At 37.2% G+C, this 23,333-nt stretch overlaps 2 protein-coding genes across 7 annotated transcripts in view; one reads left to right on the top strand and one right to left on the bottom strand.

Moving 5' to 3' along the window:
• LOC136847697 (galactoside alpha-(1,2)-fucosyltransferase 2-like) overlaps positions 1-1,907 on the top strand; it is a 36,707-nt gene extending 34,800 nt beyond the window's left edge. For 5 of the 6 annotated variants that reach the window (XM_067119534.1, XM_067119533.1, XM_067119535.1 and 2 more), the window contains 2 exons: positions 783-939; positions 1,480-1,869. In XM_067119534.1, coding sequence (XP_066975635.1) covers positions 783-939; positions 1,480-1,685 — 363 coding nt within the window. In that variant the 3' untranslated portion in view covers positions 1,686-1,869. Of the gene's footprint in view, positions 1-782; positions 940-1,479 lie in introns of all 6 variants that reach the window. The other variant, XM_067119532.1, reaches the window with a different exon arrangement.
• A 5,405-nt stretch (positions 1,908-7,312) lies between these two features.
• Positions 7,313-23,333, bottom strand: part of LOC136847695 (galactoside alpha-(1,2)-fucosyltransferase 2-like) — a 58,483-nt gene continuing 42,462 nt past the window's right edge. Inside the window, exons 7-9 of the mRNA XM_067119521.1 lie at positions 19,274-19,369; positions 11,148-11,304; positions 7,313-8,290 (exon numbers count right to left, since the gene is read on the bottom strand). Of these exons, the coding sequence (XP_066975622.1) occupies positions 8,085-8,290; positions 11,148-11,304; positions 19,274-19,369 (459 nt within the window). The 3' untranslated portion in view covers positions 7,313-8,084. The remainder of the gene's footprint in view (positions 8,291-11,147; positions 11,305-19,273; positions 19,370-23,333) is intronic.

Genomic DNA, 23,333 nt, shown 5'->3' with positions numbered 1-23,333 from the left:
TGTACAGTATATAATTTGTGTGTGTGTGTGCGTGAGTCGTGCATGAAGAAAGAATGGTCGTTGCAGGAAAACCAGTGGCTGTAAAGTAACCCCTGGGTAGTATAATTTCTATAATTTACTCTTCTCATCTAAACACAACCTACCTCTTCTTGACCATAAGAAATCAAAAACACTTGGAATCTGGGAAAACAAAAGAGCCGCAGATAAAGTGGTAAGTTGTCACTTGATATGTAAGATCATTTGGAGACCATAGAAGCGAGACATCACGAAATTCATTTCCACCTTACACTGTCAGAGATCCGATACTGCTATTCATTGTCATATTTTAGGTTAAACTTTAATGCGCCTCCAGTCTACTTTCCTTCACTGAGTTTGAGAATCCAAGACGTAATATATTTTCCTTCGCTTTTCAAGTCGGGGTTTAATCGTCTGGGCATTTTTATTGTAATTGGTACACTCCAAACACTGTTTAGAGATGTTGCATGATGTTATTGCTCAGTTTGACTTCTAAATTTCCAGTCACACACCCTCCCCCAACACACGCACACACTAAAATCTCTTAGGTCCAGTAAATTCGAATTTATATCATTATTCTTCGAATCGAGCTCTTTTGAACGCAATAATTTTTATTGTATGATGCAAAAGGCAAAAAAAAAAAAAAAAAAAAAAAAACTGAAAGTTGGTTGATTTTCCCATTGAGTGATTATCCGTCTAAAATTCTAAATAGAAACGCATTTATATTGCCAGCAACCCTTAACGTGAACCACATTCGTGTTCTTCAGCACAGAGGAGAGCAGATGCCGAATCAGACGTACTACAGCAACGCGATGAAATTCTACAAAGACAAGTTTTCGAAGGTCGTTTTCGTCGTTGGATCAGATGACACGAAGTACATCAAGGGGGAGTTCAAAGGTCGCCCCGATGTCATCTTTGTGCCAGGTAAAGGACTTTCAGTGAAGAATTTGTATGAGGATTATGATGTCGTTTTTGTACATGCATACTCAGATTACCCATTCATGCAGGGGTTCTTGTATATAGTTTAGCCTAACCAGTAATAGGTGACATATACGAAGTCTAAAACACTATAATAGAAAATGAAGCCAGTAATTCATCATCACAGCTTCTGACGTATATCACAGAAGAATACATTGCCATAATTATTTTTATTTCCTTAAAGTAAAAAAAGAATCAGGTTTGCTCTCCATTCCTATTTACACAAAGGACATTACGTACTTGTTCTAATTATTAATACACCATCCATTTCCAAAAGACTTTTGGTACCTGATTACTCTGCATATTTACCTGTGTGTATACTCCACATCTGACGCGCATACTCGTACATGCAGTATGCTATTATCTTGCATTCTGTATTCTCACCGTCAATTCGTCACGACCACGCACAATATATGGCTATACTTTGCATGCTTCCATACACGCCCAGTCTACGTCTTAACTTGTTTTCGCTCTTCACCCCGCCAGGTAAAAGCCCGGAGGAAGACATGGCCATCCTGGCGTCTTGTAACCACAGCATCATAACCGTCGGGACTTTCGGCTTCTGGACGGCTTACCTGGCAGGGGGGCTCGTCGTTTATCCAGGCGATTTCTACATCCCAAACTACCCCCTCCAAAAGGACAGGTACGAAAGAGCCGGCATGGACCTCTTCGTCCCGATTCCTCGTACCTGACGTCTTGACGCCTGTCTTCCTTCCGCAGTTTCTCAGAAGTGCTAATTTATTTCACTCCTAGACTTGCCGCAGCGGTCGTGCTGTGAAGTACTTATATTCATCGTTCATTCATGCTTGCATATACGTTCATTGGCACTTCTTGGTGTATCTTTGTCATCACATTATTCGGTCATTTTTGTAATATAAACCTATAACATCATATACATACACATAAATACAGTATATATCATATATATATATATATATATATATATATATATATATATATATATATATATATATATATATATATATATATATATATATATATATATATATATATATATATATATATATATATATATGTATAGTTGTTTTTGTAATGTTACCTCAGTCTGCATTTGTCGACGGTACAGAATAATGATTCCATGAGAAAATAGTTTTAAAGAGTTACTTCAGGATACAAATTAATTCTTTTTATATCATTGTCTCCATAAATTATTTATATTTGTGATAGTAAAGAATAATTTTCGCAGATTTGGTTTCATTTCTTCATTAGATTGTGTATGTCCATCTCCCAGTAGGATTTCGAAAGAAGAAGAAATGTCAGTTAACTACGTGTTAAGATTAGACAGAAGTCAACGACAACATCAGTAAGATTAACTAACCTTATATTATGTAACTGAAGAGTTGATTTTTCCTCTTCGTCTTTCAGCACCGTTCATTAAGAAATAAAACTTAAAATAGAATTTTCCCCCAATTTTTCGCGAAGGTTGGTTCTGGCGCGGCCAGTCAGCCAATCCACCAAATTGCGGCAGAAACCCGATCCGGTCACAGGACACGAGCTTCGCCGAGGGGTGTGGCCTGCAGCGTATCCCTGAGCTTCGCAGTTTAGTTCTGCGTTGTAGTTGTGTCTTCCATTTTACCCCTAATTATCAGTACAGTATATGCCCCTAATTTTGTCCTCCTCCCAGTTTGGATGTAAAACATTTTTTTCAGAAGAAGGACATCACATAGTGATAAAGATGGTATGCGGAAACCGTCGACAGTTTTACGAAGACTAGTTGCGTAACCTAGTTTTTTGGTGAAATCCAGAACGCTGGCGAAAAGGAGTAACTTCGCTTAAGGCAGCTGGTTTTTCTATGTATTATCCGTAACAAATGACCATAGAAAACTAGTTACAGCTTCATTCAGTTCATCATGAGGGGATGTTATAAAACAGGTTAAATAGCTGTCAATCTAGTATTGTATTATGGTTTTTATGTATCGTTCAACAGATCTTTACGATACTGTATTTTCTCACGGACTCCTTTTGTCAATAATTACCTATTGTCATTTGCTTGAAATACTTAATTTATAATAAAGAAAAAAATTACTATTTAGAACAGTAACAATGAATAGAGCAAATTTGGAAGGCATTCACTACGGAAGAAAATATAGACGAAAAAATGGAAGAAATACATTTACTGGCGTAAACCTGTCAGAGAATGACGTCATGCACCCCAGACAGAGGAGCAACAGGACCCCAGGAAGTTGTTGGGTAATGGATTACCAAATATTGATCTGCCTTTTACCTCCTTTCTCTTCTTTTGTTGCTTCTCTCTTCTCGTTGGTTTGCCTTCAGATACTTTCTTTTCGTAGAGCTCATTTCACTGGTAATCATTCTTAAGGGAATCTTAACTCTTTCATTTTGTTACGCTGTCGCGTCGGTAAGTCTGTATGGCAAAGCCTGTAATCATTTTTCCCGCGCAGGTTAGATCCAACGGGGTTATATATACGAAGTCAAGGAGTGTTATCAGCACACCCACACACAACTTACTGTCTCGTGCAATGCGGTGAAGGAATCAGATCGATAATTCTGGTTCCTACAGCCAGTCCAAGGTCTCTCTCTCTCTCTCTCTCTCTCTCTCTCTCTCTCTCTCTCTCTCTCTCTCTCTCTCTCTCTTACTACAGACGGGGTGTTGAATGTGTTTGCTTCTGATATACAAATGCATGGGTAAATTACATGCATATGTTTGGGAGTATTTATGCAGTTTCACGATAACGATATTTTTCACTGGGAAACAACCAACCCTTAAAGATAAGAACAGCTTGTTAAGAAGTAAGAACTCATTACCCTGAGTAGGGTGATAGCTAACGGCACGCGAGACGGCTGCCCTGTGACTGTCCAGTACAGTAGTTTCTGAAATTTCCTCGGTGAAAGACAAAAATAAAAGGCTGCGGTGTTTTCTGGTCTATTTCGGATTTAAGTATACCTTAGTTTAACCAGACCACTGAGCTGATTAACAGCTCTCCTAGAGAGGGCTGGCCCGATGGATTAGACTTATTTTACGTGGCTAAGAACCAACTGGTTACCTAGCAACGGGACCTACAGCTTTTTGTGGGATCCGAGCCACATTATGACGAGAAATGAATTTTTATCACCAGAAATAAACATTCCTCTAATTCTTTATTAGCCGGTAGGAGAGTCCAACGCTGGGCCAACAGCGTGCTAGGCGACAGCTCTACCCACTCTCCAACGAAGAGCTTAAGAGTGAAGAAGAACGCCAAGAAAGAGTGAGTACGAAAACCATGGTAGTTCATTATTTCTTGAGAAGCGATGTCATGTTACAGTTGACGTTCGTCACAACGATGCCCGATTCTCCTCTGCAAAACTAACCAGAATAAATCTTTAAGGAAAGCGTGTCAGTAATGTACTTAGCATTAACTACTTAGATAATTTGTCTATGTCAAGATAGGCCTGATTGGATTTTTTTTTAGAACAATATTGGGTAGATCTAAGTAACAGATGCACGGCGGGTATTTAGCGAGAAATGGTGGTTTCTCAAAGGATTTTGCTTATTTACAATTTAACGTTATTTTTTGGGGTCGAATGTAATTAACCTTGTAATTAACCCCCGAAGTCCACTCAACAAGGGGTTTCCGTGCGCGATCTTCACAAGACAGAGCACGGCTACGTCTGTTTGGAACGGTTCATATCTCGTCCGGCAAGTGCAATAACGTGTTAACGTAGGGGTACCGCCCCCTCCCCGGCCCAGTACTAAACACGGCGAAGGGACATTCCATTTGGCCCCCAACAAACAAATGCACCGCCAGTATCAGAAGCCTTAAAGGTGTAGAAAAAAACCTGTTTCCAAAGTAAAAACAGGCGTGGAGCGAATACTTAGAATTACCCAACATTGCCTAGCGTAACATTTCTGAAGCCGGAAATGAGTCTAACCAGTATTAGCTAGTTTTAAGAATCGCATGCGAATGGAAAATAGGACTACAACCTTTTTAATATTCTAGGCACGCCCTTTGTAAAGTCGGAAATTCCGGTTCCATAGCGTTTTGAGGTGAAGCACCGGCAGATTGTTTATCATTTTCTTTGTTTTAACGTTGTATGGTAACAAAACACTTCCTGGACTAAAGTACGAAAAGGTTTTCACAAGCGGTCGGTGACATTTTGCCGCTGATGTTATCAAGTAGGAACTTGATGGATGATATGTTATACGCTTCCGTATGAGACAAGCCAAAATGCCAGTGGTAATTAGTACTATATCCAAGCAAGCCTTGCCTAAAAGTCATAGTAAAATTCGGACGAAAATAAACAATCATAAATAAATAAAGTTAACACATGACGAAAGAGGTAAAAACGAGATACATATATTTATATTATGTTCTAACTCCAACTAGAGTGATTTCTTTGTTATTAATAGTTCGAATCTCCTTGTGGGGTACTAGTTATTACAGGTATGCTCCCGCTATTGATGGGTCGGTCTTGAAAGCTAAATTTGTATATGTTCTGTGAGAAAACCAGGGCTTCATAGACTAACGGTTAACTAACCAGTATGTAGTATTTGTATAGTAGTATATTATTAAATAATATATATATATATATATATATATATATATATATATATATATATATATATATATATATATATATATATATATATATATATATATATATATATATATATATATATATATATATATATATATACACACACACACACACGAGAGAGAGAGGCAGGAAGGCAGTTTAATTTCATATTTTCTTGGAGCATCGAAATTCGATGGCTCGTCCTTGCGGGCTGTGTGAGTAGCTACGAATCTTGCATAATTCATCAATTATGAGGGTCGTTCTTAAACCGATAGTTTTTTTTACGTTGCGAATGTTTTGTTTGCTGAGGAATTTACACGATTATCTTTTTGCAACTGAAAAATGCACGCAATCGTTTCCAGTTCTTTAGTTGACGCGTATAGATATAACTGGTTTAGCCGAAAATATGCTTGAAGAAATGCACACCAGTTACCAACGGAGTTGTAGAGCATAACCACGAAAACTAAGAAACTTTTAGGTGAAAGCTGTATTGCCGAATTACCATCGTTTTTAGAGCGTAGTCCTTGCTTTCATTTTTTGAGTTGTGGAAATGTAATGGAGAAATGCAAAGGTTTTAGGTTAAAGTGTTCGAATAACAAGTTTGATAAGCTTATGAAGGTTGTATTACACAACAAACGACGTGTTGTCACGATGGGGTTGCCCCGGGAGCGAAAACTTTAGCTTAAAAGACCTTTTTTGGCTGTTGCCAATATTATACAATGAAATGCTGAACAACTAACAAATTTTAGTGAATGATTTCCCCCAAATCTTCGTAAGATTTATATTACGAATCTTGTTTTAGATTCAAAATGTCTGTATTTTAGAGCTGCAAATTTGTTTTTCTGGTTTTGTAGTATTATATTAATAAAAGGCTTTTTTGTGGGGGAGATCTGCAAACTGTTTGGTTTTGCGGACCTTTACTAAAGACCTATACACTAACTTGTATTTTATTCTATAGATTTTAGGTACATAACTTGATAAATGAGATTGAAAATAAATTGCTTGAGTTTCGTGACCATCTTTTTCACGTTTATGTAGTTCCATCAGATTAACGGTCTCAGATCCTCTGGTCTGAATTAAGCTGTTACACGAGGCATAAGCTTGAACGTTTCGCAAGTACCTCTTAGTTCGAGATCATTGCTTATCCGTATTAAGTCACTTTCAGTCCTGAAAGCTCACTTCTGCAACTGAGAGCCGGTTGTCTTTTAAGACACCATATGGGGTCAGGCGAATGACCGATTACTCGTACTAAAGACTGTTTCAAAAGTGCCTTGGTTACTCATAGTTCTGGGGCTATTTGTTTTGCGTTCAGATAGTCTCTTGAGCCTAGCAGCAAGAATTGAATATATGAAATAAACAGCGTCATTGGCTACCCACTAAAGCAAGAATTGAATGTAAAATGTGTGTATAGGCGTACGTATCGATTAGGAATACAAATAAGTATAAATGCACGTGTGTGCATGGATAATTAAAGGTTAATGGAGCGTATGTCATGTCATTTTCATTTCATGTAGCATAACCCCAGATTTTTCATTCCCGGTTGACCTCGGTAACAATAAAAAGCGACATATTCCTCCATCAGAAAGTTTGAAAACTTTTTTTAAACACTGAAGAGAACTCAGTACCTTTGAAGTTTTTTGTTAGTATTCTCGTAACATAATGTTTGATTTTGTGGGCGAGAGAATTTTCTCACTTTATCAATTTTCGTAAATGTTTAGATTATACAGCTAAAGATATCTAAAATGTGTGGAAAAATTATTTTAACAGGTTAAGCATTATAAAATTATCAAAGTTTTTTATTTTACAGTAAAGATTCTTGAAGCAATAATAATTTACACTGATTTCCTAAGATTTTTCTAGAAATTTTCTCCTTTATTTAGTTACAATTTTCTAGTGTTTTGCATTTTTTTTTTTTTTTTTAACAACATAACACACCCATTTCATGAACAATCTAACGGCTGCTGACAGCGACAAGTTGGACCTGAGAATAAAGCTGTAACTTATTTACACAGACTAATAAGAAAAAAGCGTGCGTAATCGACAGTTTAGACCAAAGTAAATAGATCGACCTTATCAATAATTAAGTTGATTAAGCGTACCATCAAGGTTAGGGGCTCCATTGTGAAGTTTACTTTTATTTTTTCTTCCATTTACCAACGAGATTCACGTTTATTTTTTGCAATAAGTGGTCGGCAAGTGTAACGTAACCCCCTTGTGCCGCCAGGTTTAGTAGCCATAAACCTCAAAATGACGTATCCCCAAAAGCCCTTCTTCCTCTCACACAGTCAAGCAATCCCCCCAACTACCCCATTGCAGCTTCTTTCCAGTTGCTGTGTAAAATCCATTATTACTCTTATCATTATCCTCTTCAGCTTGAAGGTGTGGATGGTGATAAAAATTTAATTGAAGTCTTAGTAAGGAAGTTATTTTAGTAATATTTCCTACTCCATCAGTTGCTGAAAGGCGCTAATCAGTTGCAGAAAGGCGCTATAATTGCTTTAGTACAGAAGGAAATATGATCAAACAGATCAAGATCTCGCACACAAAACTTAACACTATGAGCGAGAAATCGGCACAAAGAAATCCAGATGGGCTCTCTCGTATCTCTCCCTTTGCATCGGATAATTAGGGATGTGGAAATCACCCGGGTAAACCACGTATCCGCCTGCCAGGTAGGATGTCCAGAAGCCAAATGTGCCGACGGTCATGATACTGTGGTCGCAGGAGTTCAGAATGGCCATGTCTTCTTCTCGGTTTGCACCTGTTGGAGAGAGAAGCATCTGGTTAAGTTAATGATTGGCTTAGTACTATAAGCTATCGCAGTGATGGTCGTTTGATTTTGACGAATTAAACCTGCCGTCAAAAGAAGTATGGTCTAGGCAGGAACCCACTAAGACAGGGTCGGGCAGACAAGGGATTAATGATGATGAGTCAGGGTGCCCATTCTATCAAGTTCTGAACATTTTCGTTCAATACTGAAACTGCAAAATTTGGAACAGAGCAGTTGCGTACTAAATAGGCTACACATGTGGAGGAACGGCAGCGAATATCCAAGTACTGTATGTACAGTAGGTTTAAACAAGAAATACACTTTGAAGTGAGCAGGTTATTCCTGAAAGAGTCTCAGGCAAGACTGTCAAACGATCGGTATTACGTGTCGCCATCGGCCGCTTTTAAACGCTAAAGTGAAAATACAGTTGCGAACGCGAAGACGCGCGATTTGATGTGGACCTCACCACGGTCTAGGTATGTTAGATCTGCCGACTTGTTTTGCTCATGACGTCATGCGAAATAAAGTGTTACCATGTTTCTTTTGCCTTTGCCACTTTAATTTTATGTTACTTGTTTCTTCACGGGAAAGGTAGTAAAACATCAAATTCCTTAAAAGCAACACACACAAAAATATTCAGTAGTAACGTATATTTCATAAAAATTCAGAAAAAATAATTCTTAATCATCTGAAAATGCTTTTTTTAATCGCACAATTTACTTTTTTTTTATACATCATCTTGTTCAGGTATCTCATCATAAATACTGAGAGCTTTGCAAAAAAATTAAATTACATCATTGCGAACATCAACACCTGTTGATTGTATTTCAGAAGCAAACATTTTTATACATTGTTTCCTCTCCCTAAGACCCTCCAGGAATGCCTTTGAAGACATCTCTCATAAAGCTTCATTGTGAGAATGAATTTTCAGACGGCATATACTGTAGAGTTGACTCTTATTCATTTTATTGATCCAGAAACACTGATCACTTTTGACTAAGTCGCCTTTTGGCCGAAATGAGGATACCGCAAAAATTTTTTTAACAATGTAGCCACCTCTATATATCAAAGAAGAATTTTCCTACATTACATCACATATCGATTTTGAGTTATTTGGATCTACTGACAAACTGGCCATATCCGCTGGAGTTTTTTCTGTATTGTCATTCTCAAATTCTAGATCCAAGTCGACATTTTTAGATATGTTGCTAGTTACGCAGATTTCCAATGCGAGTTCACGCTCATTATAGGATTTGTCTTTGCTTGAAGCATTCGTCGGCACCAACTCATCTGATAAGCAATAGTTATTTTCGTGCTTTCTACTTTCATCGTCGATTAGTGCAGCGTTCTTACCTAATCCTATTAAAAATTTTCATGCCGTCTACTCATCTGTCTGCAACACCCAAAAAAATTTTCTAGTGGGTCCTGATTCAATTTTCGTGTTGATACATATTCTTTGTTATAATTTCATATAGACCCACTAGTGCGTGACCCGATAAGATCACGGCCTTTTGGAAATTGTGATGTGTGCCTGATTAAGCGTTGCATGCTCTCATTTTTGTTAGTACATGGATAACTTTATATAGAAGTGTGTTCTGGCTATCGAAGTCAGTCCATAAGCATCCTTGATTTTACATTTGCAATGATGCATGATGAACTCATGAGTATTTACCCGCTGAAGTTGTTTTTTTACGTTTACGTGAATTTCACTAAGCTTGCGATCTAACTATGTTCTGTGCGCGCCTTACTTACATTTTCCTCATACACGAATCAGAAATCAGCGTTCAATCCTCAAAACAAAACTTCTTAGTTATAAAATGATTTCTTATCAGTTTTATCATATATGGGGCATCGTCAAATATGAATGTTTCCCTATCATGACATGGATTTTTTTTTTATTGCAACTTTCTTTTATTTCACTGGGTCTATCCCAAAAGCCTGCATTCTCTACTCCCACAATCATTCCTATCACCATGTCATGGACACATGATTCGTCAAAATCATAAAAGATGGACTGTCTCCATTTAGCAGTCAGACCCCTCAACATGATAACCTGAACTTTTCCTTGAAGTTTATTTAATCTACTTGTTCCTGTATCATAATCCCAGTGCTTTGCGATGTTCATTTCATCAAAAGATATTACGGCTAGCCTCTCTTCTTCAGTAAAGGTTTCAGCTGTGCTTTTCGTATATCGCAAAACTGATGTCTACTATATATATACCTGGCTCACAAGGAAAACTTCTAGTACTCTTTCGCGTGACGTCATGACCCCTACCGGGGCCAGGGAGCCTGCGCGTCGTCAGACCTTATATACCTAGACCGACCTCACTATCTATTATCTAACGATTTTCTTGCCATGGAAACAGTAATAACCGGTAGTTCTCCGAAATTTAAATATACTTCGAGACACCAGTAGAATTGGTCGTGTGTGTTTGTGTGTCACCAGCACACAATTACTCAAAAATTATCCAACTTAGTGGGATGCATGACCTTGATTCTGTTTTCTGGGTGTTTTAAGGAAACGAAGTTTTTCTTGAACATTATGACAATGATGAATCGATTTTTAATAAAAAGAAATTGGCAAGTGTCTTCAGTTATATTCGATGTCTGTATTTCACCAGCAACAGCAATGGATTGGAAAAAATTTTGATGTTTAAACTGGATAAGTGCGACACTAAAGTCAAGAAATGCTACGTAATTTAAAAGCTACTTTGCTCGGTCAAGAAATTGGTTATGACACTGGTTTTCATACAAGTGAATGGATTATGTTCCGTCCGAGCGGGAACCGATGATCTATAAAAACAGTTTATATACCTCTGCAGAGTCTGGTAATTTTTAAATTCTATACCTGGCACGAAGGTCACATCCTCGTAATTTTCAAAGGTTTCGCTGATATATCTCCGGTCCCCTGACGAGACGATGAAAACCACCTTACTGAATCTCTGTTTGTAGAAGTTCATTGCATTGTTGTAATAAGTTTGATCTGGTAAACGTTCGCCTCTGGCCTGAAAGAGAAGAGATTAATAAAACTATTATTGTCATAATGGTGGCAGCCTTATTCAGTAAACTAATGTGCAAGTAAATTTTAATTATGAGCGCCATAATAGTGAAGGACGAACGGCCTCCGAAAAACAGCCCGTCAGTTATGTTCAGAAAACTTGAAGTATCTCTTAAAAAAAAAAAAAAGTGTCGTATGATCGTCACGAAGTGAATAGTTTATATGCACAATACAACAACAGGAACAAAACAGTAGCAAGCAGCACCCTAGTCATATATATACTGTTTTGTAAATCCTAAAGGGGAGAGAGATGCCAGCGCAAGCAAGGTTGGCCTTTTACCAGTACAGAACCTTGCCTTAAGGCAGCCATTAAGTCAGGTGAGTTGTTAACGGATGCAAGAGAGGCCACGTGTGGACGTCTGGTTTCAACCAACAGAGGCCCTTAAACTCTCACAAGTTTCTGGAAAACGAACTATAGACCGATAAACTCAAAATGCGGGAAAAAAGACTAAATCTGAGAGACTGAGTAACATGGTTTGTCATATAACCGAAACCCGCAAATATCTTTATACCGGTCCAAGTTTGTTACTGAAAAGGTTTCATTTGAAAATTAAATTACCCCTCGTATGGTAACTAGGCTGTTTTAGCAGAATATGGAACGAGGAGACAATAGCCTGATGATGGGAGACTTCAAGCCATAGTTAAGGCACCAAAGAAAGGTGATCTTTAACAATAAAAGTTTAGTAATATCTGTGTGATGCCAATGTGAAGTAGATGCTTTCACAACAGGCTGAAGAGAGAAAATAATACAAATAGTGAAACTAGACAGTTTTGGAAAAGACAGGAATTGTAGGCCTACAGATCAAATGTTTGTGTAAATACTTGCTGGGCGATAGTGTTTGGAATTTAAAATACGCGTATTGTATTCCCTTTAGTTAAGGATATATATCTAACTAAAAGCAACCCTGAGTAATGCAGTAGATTGTGGGATACTGCAGGAAAATGTTATGCCTCCTCTGCTGTTTACCGTGCTCATAGATTTCATAATGGAAAAAGTGGACGGAAATCGGACGTAGACAACTGAAATAAAGATAGAATCTAGACAGACCTAGAATAAGCAGCGATGCTGTTCTAATTAACAAGGACAACAGTATTTACAAGGGAAGGAAGAGCACTTGATGGAGAAAGGATAATGTAGTTGGATCGTTCTAAAATTTAGGAACAATTATACCAAGTACAAGTTTGCTGGAGTTGGAATTTACTGAAAGAATGATACAGGCAAACCAAAAACATTTGTCAGGCTGAATAAAATTTGAAGATCTAACAGACTGAAATTGTTTACGGAAGTACGATTATGCTTTAGTCTAGTACTATTTGTATTCCTTATCACGGCAATGAAACTATGGAACATTTTTTTTCGATTTTAGAATAAAGGTTTAAGAACATAAGGAGTCAGGTGGCAGGTCAATGAGAAATAATAACCATAAGGGAAATTAAGGAAGTTCCTTACATATAAGAGACTGTGAAGGAGAGTTGACAACGAGTTTTCCTCTCCATAAACGACGTCGAGGAAACAAATGAGAAACTAAATGAACTCCTCACCAGTGTTAAGGAATGGATGACATGTAAGTAACTAAAACTAAAAGAAAATAAAACTGAATTCATGTTGATGGGAAAGAAAAATAACTTAAGAAGACTTGGTGGTGTTTAGCTAAATGTAAACAATAATTCACTCCTGATTAGCGCCAGACTTCAGTTTGTCTCCGTGCTCAAGTCATTTGTCTCAAGGGTTACTGGACATCATCTTGGAAATAATGTCTACCGTTCTATTAAAAATTGTCATTAATAGACTATTGCAACTTCAGCCCTCATAATTTACTTAAGAAGAAGTAAAACTATTTTCATTAATAGGGTGGACTATTGCAATTCATTTATCTTAATTTACATAACTTCGGAAGCCGCAAAATACATTGAATTGAGAAGCATAAAATCAATAAGGATTTGTCACCTCGGAACAGAATTACCCAAGTGTTGTTCGGGTCGCGCTGGCTGCTTATCAAAACTCGAGTAATGTTAAAACGTGTTATGACTCAAAATATCTGAAGGACTCACTGTGCATAATAAGTCAATGAATGGAGTTAACACAAGGCTAGTTACAAATGACTTCAAGTTGTTTGAGCCAACACATATTTCGAGTTCCCTTAGAGGGGTAGGGCCGTCAGTGCACCTCATGCGGTGCACTGTAGGCATTACTTAAGGTTCTTTGCAGCATGCCTTCGGCCCCCAGCTGCAACCCCTTTCGCTCCTTTTATTGTACCTCCTCTCATATTCTTTTTCTTCCATCTTACTTTCCACCTTCTCCTAACAATTGATTCATAGTGCAACTGCGAGGTTTTCCACCTGTTACGCCTCTCAAACCTTTCCACTCTGTTGCCGTTTCAGCGCTGAATGACCTCATAGGTCCCAGTCCTTCGCCTTTGGCCTAAGTTCTGTATATTCATATTTCGAGGGTTAGTTTTTCGAGCCTTCAAATTTGCAGCCCCCACATTGTATTATAAACTCCCACTTCTATCAGGAAGACTGAATATATCAAGACTTTCCATAAGAGTCGTCGTGAACAGCAGTGATGTTAGAGGAAAACAGTAAAATGAGATAATTTCGTGACGGGAAACTTGAACGAAGATGCTTATATGGAGAGGCAAACTTAATCTTGATGAAAATGTCCTGACAGAGAATGTGCTCCGTGGTTCAAAAACCATTCGCATATTAAAATGATCTGTTACAGACATGAACGATGTGCCATGCAGGTAGTGGGAATACAAATTTTCAGATGTCAAAGAGGAGTTAGTTTTCTGTATCTGGAATTAATGGGAAAACCAGGCTTTGACTACGCTGTCCAAGGACGTAGTCTTGTAATTCTACGTAAGTAAGCGTTGGATGGATGGTTACATTCCACTTGCACTGTACCATTTACTTAAAGGTATAAAGCAAGTTGATCATATACAAAACTGGCTGTTACTGGCAAATACTCTGAAGAAGTGAGACTCGTTTTCTAAAATAAATTGATTCGGGCTAAATGTATTGTGTAAGTTGCAAGGCAAATTCAGGAATTTGGGATTTTTTTTTTTTTTTTAATTTAAGGTCTTCTGCACACAGGTATCGAGTCGATGTGCCAACAGAAGCTGGAATGCTTTTGGATAAACAAAATACTCTATGTGGTATTGTTTATAAGGGGTATGAACACAACTTTCATAATTATGTTTCAATTCAAACATATTTGTAAATGTATACGAGTCAACACAACCCAGTAAAAATTGTATTAGATCCACTAATAGGAATTGGAACTAAACATAAAAACGAATGTCGTCTGCTTAAAAATGGAGCTTGAGTAAAACTTATGATGTAATTATGTAAACCTCGCGATGTTTGGCCTACGACAAACATCATTGTGTACATAACGGAAATGCTTAGTCGCAACACAGTAGGTGCTTTTCACAATATTTACGTAGTAAGATCTGAATTCAGCAGTTTAATGCTGTTTTGAGCTGTATAGAAAAGCGGGAGACTTACTGAAGAATCTGGGGAAATTGAACGAATCTTTTTCTGAAGAGCCAAAAATCTGTATGTTCTGTAAGCCGAGAACTTAATATACCGCAGCCTCTCTTCAGGTTTTACCACGCATTCATACGACAGAGAAAACGTATAAATGGAAAAAAGAAAACGTTCGCAACCATGGAATTATACTTGGTCACAAGTATAATTTATGTACAGTCCTACACAGGGATAATTCCTTCTCAGACGGGCCCATGTACGCTTTCTAAATAAGGAGCTTCTTATATTTTATAATTGTCTTTGTGTTTTCTCGTCACTATCGTAGCTCCTGCAGAATAGAGTCTTTAGCTCCTTTTTAAATTTGCATTCTTTTGTATGCTCTTCACTTCAGGCGGTATTTTGTTGTATAGTCTTGGTGCGCAGTGTACAAATGCTATCTCGTCAGACTTACAATTTGTTCTAGGTTCAAATAGCCTATATGCTTAACTTGCATGTCTGATTACAATATTCATTTCTGGCCTAAAGAAGCTTAGCAGTTTCTCAGGTAGGTTGGTTCATCATATTTTAGTGCTTTCAAGACTGTAAGTAATATTTTACATTCTATTCTAGCTTTTACTGGGAGCCAATGTAGCTCAATTAGTCCTGGCGGCTCTATTTTGTACTCCTTGCAATTTTCTTAGTAGGTAGATAGGGAGACCATAGTATATACGTTGCCAAGCCTCGATAGTATTTGGTTGCAAATTGCTGTTTTCATAGTATCTTCGTTCAGGTATTTTCTAATAAATGCAATGTTTCTAATATGATAGTTAAAGGTTTTTTGTAATATGCAATATATGGTTCTTCATCGACAATTTATTATCAATAAATACTCTTAAGTTCCTCACTGCTACTACAAGTTATTGTTGACGAACCAATAGTTATTCTTTTGAAGTGTTCATATTTTCGTCGTGCATTGTCAGATCCAAATAGCATACACTCAGTTTTGTCTTCATTAAGTTTCAATTTCTTTGCCAACATCCATTTTTTTATATATTTCATTATTGCATCAATTTTACTAATGGTGTCTTCTACCGTTTCGACAGGAAAATAGAACTGAGTATCATCAGCATACAGTTTATACTTAACCTTGTGCTAATTTAGAATTCTAGATAATTCAGTTGTGTAAATGCCAAAGAGCAGTGAACCCAGAACGCTGCCTTGGGGCACTCCTTTTGTTAGGCCCTTCTTTTCTGATTTCACAGTTGATATAACCACTGTAACCTCCTTATTTTCAAAGTAGCTTTTGTACCATTTGTGTATGTTATCTTCGATGCCTACTGCTGTCAGGTCTTCAAGCAGTAGATTGTGGCCAACTGTGTCAAATGCTGTACTTAGGTCAAGCATAACCAGGATGCCACATTTTCCATTTGCTATAATTTCTACCATATTATTTATAACTGTACAGAGTGTGGTCTTTGTTGAGTGGTCTTTTCTGTATGCTGACTGATCATCAGGTATAATGTTGAGTTGTGTCAAGTGTTTCCATGTTTGTTTGTGAACTTCCGTTTCTATAAGTTTTGATAAGTACGATAGGTTCGATATTGGTCTATAGAAGCTTAGATTTTCTTAACCACCTTTTCCTTTATAGGCCGGCTTTATACAAGCAAGCTTTTCGCTATTTGGGAAAGATGCCCGTGCTAGATTCATGTTGACAATATCAAAATATAGCTCCCGCAACTGATCAAAATTTTTTGCCTCTTTTATATCACTTATGGGAAACGAGGTCATTTTCACTATAGGTGTTTTTTTACTCTACTCATTGTTTTGTCAGTCATTCATGTTCAGTTCTTTAAACTTACTGAATTAGCTATTTCTCGTTGCGATCACCGGGAGATCAGGAGGGATCTCCTTGTCTAAACTATGACAGATTCTTTCACTTTTTCTTAAAAGTAGTTCAAAAAGTTATAGGCCAGGTTTTTGTAATCACTAGTCACATCAGGTAGAACTTTTTCTTTCTTTGTTCCCAATATTCCGGCTAAATTTTCATGGATTTTTGGGGGATTTTTCTCTACAGTAATCAAGTCGTTGAAATGATTTCTAGCTGTTTTATACAGCTAATATTTGTAGTGATCAATTCATATTACCTAAAGTCATACCGAATATCACTTGTTCATAATATGTCCTTTCAAATTTATCTCGTTCCGTATGTAATTCATTCTCTCTCTCTCTCTCTCTCTCTCTCTCTCTCTCTCTCTCTCTCTCTCTCTCTCTCTCTCTCTCTCGCTTAGATTACTTTCAAGCCTAGTCAAGAGATTCTGCGGCATTCTTATGTATTAGGTGTGCTATACGAAAATTTACGAAATCCAAATAACGTCCACAACACCACTGCAAACCGACTGAACTAATCGTAAAGAACGTCTTTCTCTCATGTGTTACATTACTGATACTGTCATTTGAGCCTATTTTTTTCGCAGCGTTAATACCAGCAAAGTGAACCTGGGTGATACCGAACTCAAAACAACGTTTAGTAGACACTCGACAGAATGTTGATAGGATAGGCAGTTTATTTGTTCTTATTTTACTGAAGTTTTTATCAGCATTTCAACGTAACCATAATGAACCGTACAGCCACTCCTAGACCTATGTACGCAGAAGGGTAGTTTGAACTCCCAAAATTCTCTCTCCCTCTCATATATATATGTGTGTATATATATATATATATATATATATATATATATATATATATATATATATATATATATATATATATTTACAAATTAAAAATTAGCCTCAAGACCTCGGCCTATGGATTAAGTGTACTGTACACGAAAGAATGCAATGAAACGAAGTACATATCATGATAGAAAATGGAGAAGACGACTTTCAGCTTTAGAATTCATAGAATATAACGCCATGGCAAAGAATCGGGGAATCCTATGAAATACACCTCACGTATTGGCTTAGTTAAGATTTTAGGGTTTCGCCGAGAATTTGAATACTGGAATAGACGAGGGTTTTTAAGTCTTCAACGAGTGAATCCTTGAATATCTGCAATAGCCTTGACGCTGCACAAGGGGAGGCCTAGATGTGTGCAATAGTTTTAAAATTTTAGCTTTTTGTTTTTCGCACTAGTTAAGGTATAATTGTTTGTCGTGGTTGAGGTTCGGTTTTCATAGTGAAAAATACTGGTATTAGTAAAAGTTGAGCTTTAATGTCGAAAATAGTCAAGAATTTTGGTATTAATAGTAATTAAGGCTTTATTGGTTGTAGTAGTCAAGCCGCTGATAAGTTGCATTATTCAAGACATTGGTATTTAAATTCTGAGGCTTCGTGACTTACAAAACAGAGAAAAAAAGTTTTTTGGCGTAAACTATACTACATTACAAAAATGATTATGAATAAATGGATCTGTAAATGCCATAACAGTGTAAAACTGTTTTTTGAACAGTTTTGAAATATAATTTTTATCTAGAAGCACTCGTTTGCGAGATACAAATTTTCGGACAAAGCCTATTTCGGTCCGGCAGCCATGTTGGCAGCCATCTTGGAAAAAATCTCCCCATATCATTCCTAGACATCAAAGAAACATTTTGTGAAGAGAACTGCTGTATACACCTTCGTGCAACAGTGACCACCATTGCGGCTCCTGTACTATTCGGAGAAATCATAACGGGGTCTACTTCATCCTAATTGCATTCTACATTATCATAACTTCTCAGTAAATAAGAGTTTGGTTTTTCTTGAAAACTTGATCTTTTCAGTCCTGATATCAAGTGGAAGATTGACAAAATCTTTGGATTTGCAGAATCACAAGACCAACTTTCGAATTGCATCGTGGTTCAGATTACTTAAAACCGTCTGTAGTTAGTGCAAGACTGACTTATTCGTTGGCCGTATTATGCACACAAATCATTCAGATATTTTTTCATACTACAATAAATTGATTCATAGTAATTTACATATTAAACATAGGGCATACCCTGTATCCTCTACTGTGTAGCCAGATTGCTCGGACAATACAACGGTAATCTTGGCAACTTTAGTATACAGTAATTACTGGTGTCTTTGTTTTGGAGATACTGAAGCCCTTAAACAATCAAGCCTTTAGACGTCTTCAATTGTATTTACTGTGACCAACAGACTGGGACATAGTCTTCACTCTCTGTTGTAACGTCCAGTTACGTTCTTTGAAGCTAGGGAGATTTTATAAGTGGAAGTATTATGTGCGTTATGATTTTAACTATTTAACCAATATTCAGTTGTTGTAGACCACCTGAAATATTTATGAAATTTTGAAGTGAAGGTGAATGCTGCAAAATCCTCCTCCACTGAAAAAAAAAAAATTTTTTTGCAAGCTACCGTTAGAGGAATAGGCCATACTCAAAGAAGTTCATGATAGGTTCGATTTTGTGAGGATGATAACATGACAAGCGTACGGTTCTTACCTCTACATATCCAACGTAGTCCCTCCTCCTGATGTGGAAACCAACCCGTACCGCGTCCTTTACAAAATCTTTCTTTTCCAACCAAAACTGCCTCACCTGTGGACAAGGCAAATTATTATTATTATTTCGAATTCGTATGATATCATGAACATTAAAATTAATTAGTGCTACCAAGGTTTTGTTGTCGAAACATTAGGACTTAGTAGGCTCTCGATAGTTCGCTGTAAAATCAATATTTATACAACTGAACTGTTATAGCTCAGCAAGTAAAATAATTTTTTGTACTAAAATACTTCAGTTAATGATACAAGCATGAAATTTGGTAAGCATCTTCTCCATAGGCCATTTTTAGAAAATTACTTGGTGTCCACTCAAAATTCCAAAATGGCTGCCGTTTTTCAAGATGGCCGCTAGTCAAGGTTTTAACATGGGACTCATGTGCCTCTGGTCATGTTTTTATGCATTTGTTTTGGTTATACACATTTTAGGCAGAGTCACCGAGCAAAAGTAAAATGTATTTCTGTTAAAGATTTCATATAGCATACATAAAGAAAGATGGCATCCAATATGGCAGCCAAAAACCTTAAATAATCGTGTCTCAGGATCCAGTAAGCATGGAAAAATGTCTTCCTATTCAATAAACATTACAAGGAGCTGGGAACTCATCTGGAATGGGTGCTTCTGTCATGATTACTGGTAACAAATGTTCGTCATCAGCAAGCAAGTATCCATAGTCAAGAGGATTCAGCTGAATATCTTCAGTGATTGGAATGTGAAGCCACCTGTAGCACTGCAGGTAGGCCCTTAGAATATGCTGCTTGATACAGGCAGATGTAGGAGGAAATCGCTCTAAATCAAATTGATGATGTTATGTATGATAAATGATGAAGCGAAGCTCATCAAAACTTGGAACTTCTCAGCATTAGCAATGATCTCATCATTAATTTCTTCTTTTCCAAAGTCGCACAAGAGATTGTAAGCACCTTTTCTCCCTTCGATGAAAGCTTTTGTTTTCATACCTACTTTGCTAGTGGTGTCGCATTCAGTGAGTGCATGGATTGCAGACAATATATCTACGAGATCAAGTCGTGAATGGGAATGACACTTCTAGATTGACTGTGGCCAGATATGAACCAGGGTGTCTCCAAGTTAAAGTTCCTCTGTTTACTATAGTGGTGTATTGCGGATACAAATACATAAGTGGAGATGCAATGACAATGCTGTTAAATCTCCCAACTTTGACAGCATGGTTAACGTGAAACATTATATGATCGTCTGCTTCCTCATGACAGCATGTAAGTCGCTTAGCTTTGATTGATCCATTTATGATACTGAAACATTGTTTCACTGTTTTTATGTGATCCACCAAAGAGGAGACATTTGTCAGTAGGCCTAACGGTTTCCTTGACCCACTGAATGAAAACACACTGAAATGCAGCCTTGTTTTCCGAGGGTTCCCAAAACTTTTCCATCTCAACAGGTAAAGGCTCATCCAAGTTAGATATGTTCGTTACTAGAACTGCTTTCTTTCTTCGATTATGCTCACTGCCTTTGATACTCCAATCCTTGTACAAATCAAATACAACGCAGTGTGACTGCTTGTACTTGATGAGATTGAAACAAATTCCACAGATTCTGCGCAAAGTCTCTGTGTGTTTTCAATTTCACCTGCTTCATTGGAACTTTCCTGGCATCCTCCATGAAGTCTATGATAATGTTGTGATGATACACAGTTGATGGTAGTGACGATGGTGTCTCCTTAGGAAGTAGCAAAATCAGCCTATTTTGATTTGTATGAATCCTTCCTTTGTTAAGTAGGAGGAGGTTGGCGTTATTTCAGATCTTAGCAAAGTAAAGATCAAAGTTTCTTAAATGAACATAGTGATTCGCAAGAACTTAACAGTCTCTTTATTTAAGTCATAATTAATCTGGGCTGGTGGAGGTTTGATGTGTTATCTCAACGGTGTTCATCAGTTCCTTGAACACACTTTCATCTGTCCACTTTCATCTTGCTCTTCAAATGCCTTCAGAGATTCCACATCTCGCTGAAATTGTTTGATGTATTTGTTCAAGGAGTTCTTGTGATGCATAACATCTGCAGCAAAAAAATCGCCAGCAGTCTTTAGGAAGATTGTTCTAGTGTGGACACTCCTTATTGAAAGCAATAGCTTTGAGTAAGTTTTTTGCTAGTATTTCATCGCAAATGCAATATTTTTAGTATTGCCCTGACATTTTATTTGATTACAGATAATGCTTGGTTTTTTTTTGGAATTCGAAGCAACTGTTGTTTTGGCTCTTTTCTGGCAGTTCTCAGGACTTGATAAAAATGATTCAGTAGATGGTTCAGGAGTTCACTTGCATGTTGACGGTTTTTGCGAATGTCTCTGACCTCTTCTTTTGTATGCAGCATAGCATGTCTTGACAAGATATTGGATTTTTGACAGGTCATTCTCAGATATATTGTTCAACAGGCCATCCTGCAGTATTGCTACCATCATGGGTGCTAGTGAGTTTGCTGTTTGCTTGACTGTCTTTTACATGCTGAAAATGACATAAATTCAAAATTCTGCACTTCTCATCATGAATGAGCTTTACTGTAGACGATGAGCCAGATGAAGTGTCAGACATTCTTTTTACATTAGTATCAGGAAGTAGTGGAGAAAAAGAATTTTTTATGAGGAAGGCATTGTTCAATCACTTTTGAAGTAATCATAGAAATGCACCTACATTTTTACCACATGAGCTTAGTTAGGTCCCATATACACTTTCATGACCCTCAGTTTGACCCTTGATATTGATATTTGGCACATCTTTGATTATTGTTTGTTAAATATTAGCAAATTAGTCTGGTAAAATTAATTCACGCTGCCAAAGTAAATCATTATTTAAGATTTTTGCAAAGATTCATTGTTGACCCACCTGGAGACAGTACAAAATGACAAACATCTTTGATTCACTGTGGCGGACAAATGACCATGAGGTTAAATGTGCCACCTCATTTTATATCATCCTGAGACATCATATTTACAATATCAAAAGTCAAGCTGAGGTGACGTGAAAGTGCACAGGGACCTAACACAGCTCCCGCAGCATTATGGATATAAACCTTGACATCTTGAAGAGGTGGGGGTTTGTAAGTGTGCAGTCAGTCAGTAATAAGACACTACAACAGATCTGGGCAGGGTCTCAAATGATATTTTTGGGCCAATTTTTTCAATTTCTGTTTTAATGCTAAAAGTGTTCCCTTGCCCTAGTGGAACATCGAGGCACTTGTCAAAGTCACCCCCGCCCACCATTACCCACTCTAGCGCCCCTTCCCCCAACAACTCGATAACCAGATATCGCTCAGATATCAGATTTTTCGTGCTCAGATTGTTATTTTGCATCATAGCATTATGTTAGGACTCAGAAATAAAAAAAAAATACACCCCTCCCCTTGCCTCCCATGTAAATAACAGCAGGATCCCCCTAGCCAAGCACACCCACCACCCCTAACAACTCACCAGATATCGCTCAAATATCGGATTTTTTTTGTGCTAAGATTGTTATTTAGCATCATAGAATTATGTTTAGCATCATAGAATTATGTTAGGAATCTGAAATAACACAAAAAAAATAAAACACCTTTTGCTTTCCCAATTCACCCACCACGCCCCTCAAGCAGAATTTAGCAAAACACTCCAGCCATTTTGTCAAATCTAAATCTACAGCCATTTTGTAAAATAATAAATGTTTTGTAATGTGTAAATAAAGTAATAAACTAAAAAAATCTCAATTATCAACATCACCTGATTGACTCAATTGACGATTCAATAAACTTTAAATAAATATTTATATAAATGCCGATTTCTCAAATTTGTAAATATATTTTAAGTAATAAACCACATCTTTTTTCCTAAAAAAAATCAGCCCTCCATTTAAATAATGATTTTATTACACGTATTTTCTCGACATTTGTGCACATTTTTGGTACTTATTTATTGTTTGATTTTGATCATTTTCCACATGCGTGTTCCACGTGGACATAGAAGAATTCTCAAAGAACAGAATCTCTCTAGGA

Source organism: Macrobrachium rosenbergii, chromosome 17 (assembly GCF_040412425.1).
Source record: "Macrobrachium rosenbergii isolate ZJJX-2024 chromosome 17, ASM4041242v1, whole genome shotgun sequence".
Lineage (NCBI taxonomy): Eukaryota > Metazoa > Arthropoda > Malacostraca > Decapoda > Palaemonidae > Macrobrachium > Macrobrachium rosenbergii.
Note: the sequence above shows the minus strand (reverse complement) of the source record. Positions and strands in the feature narration are given on the sequence as shown.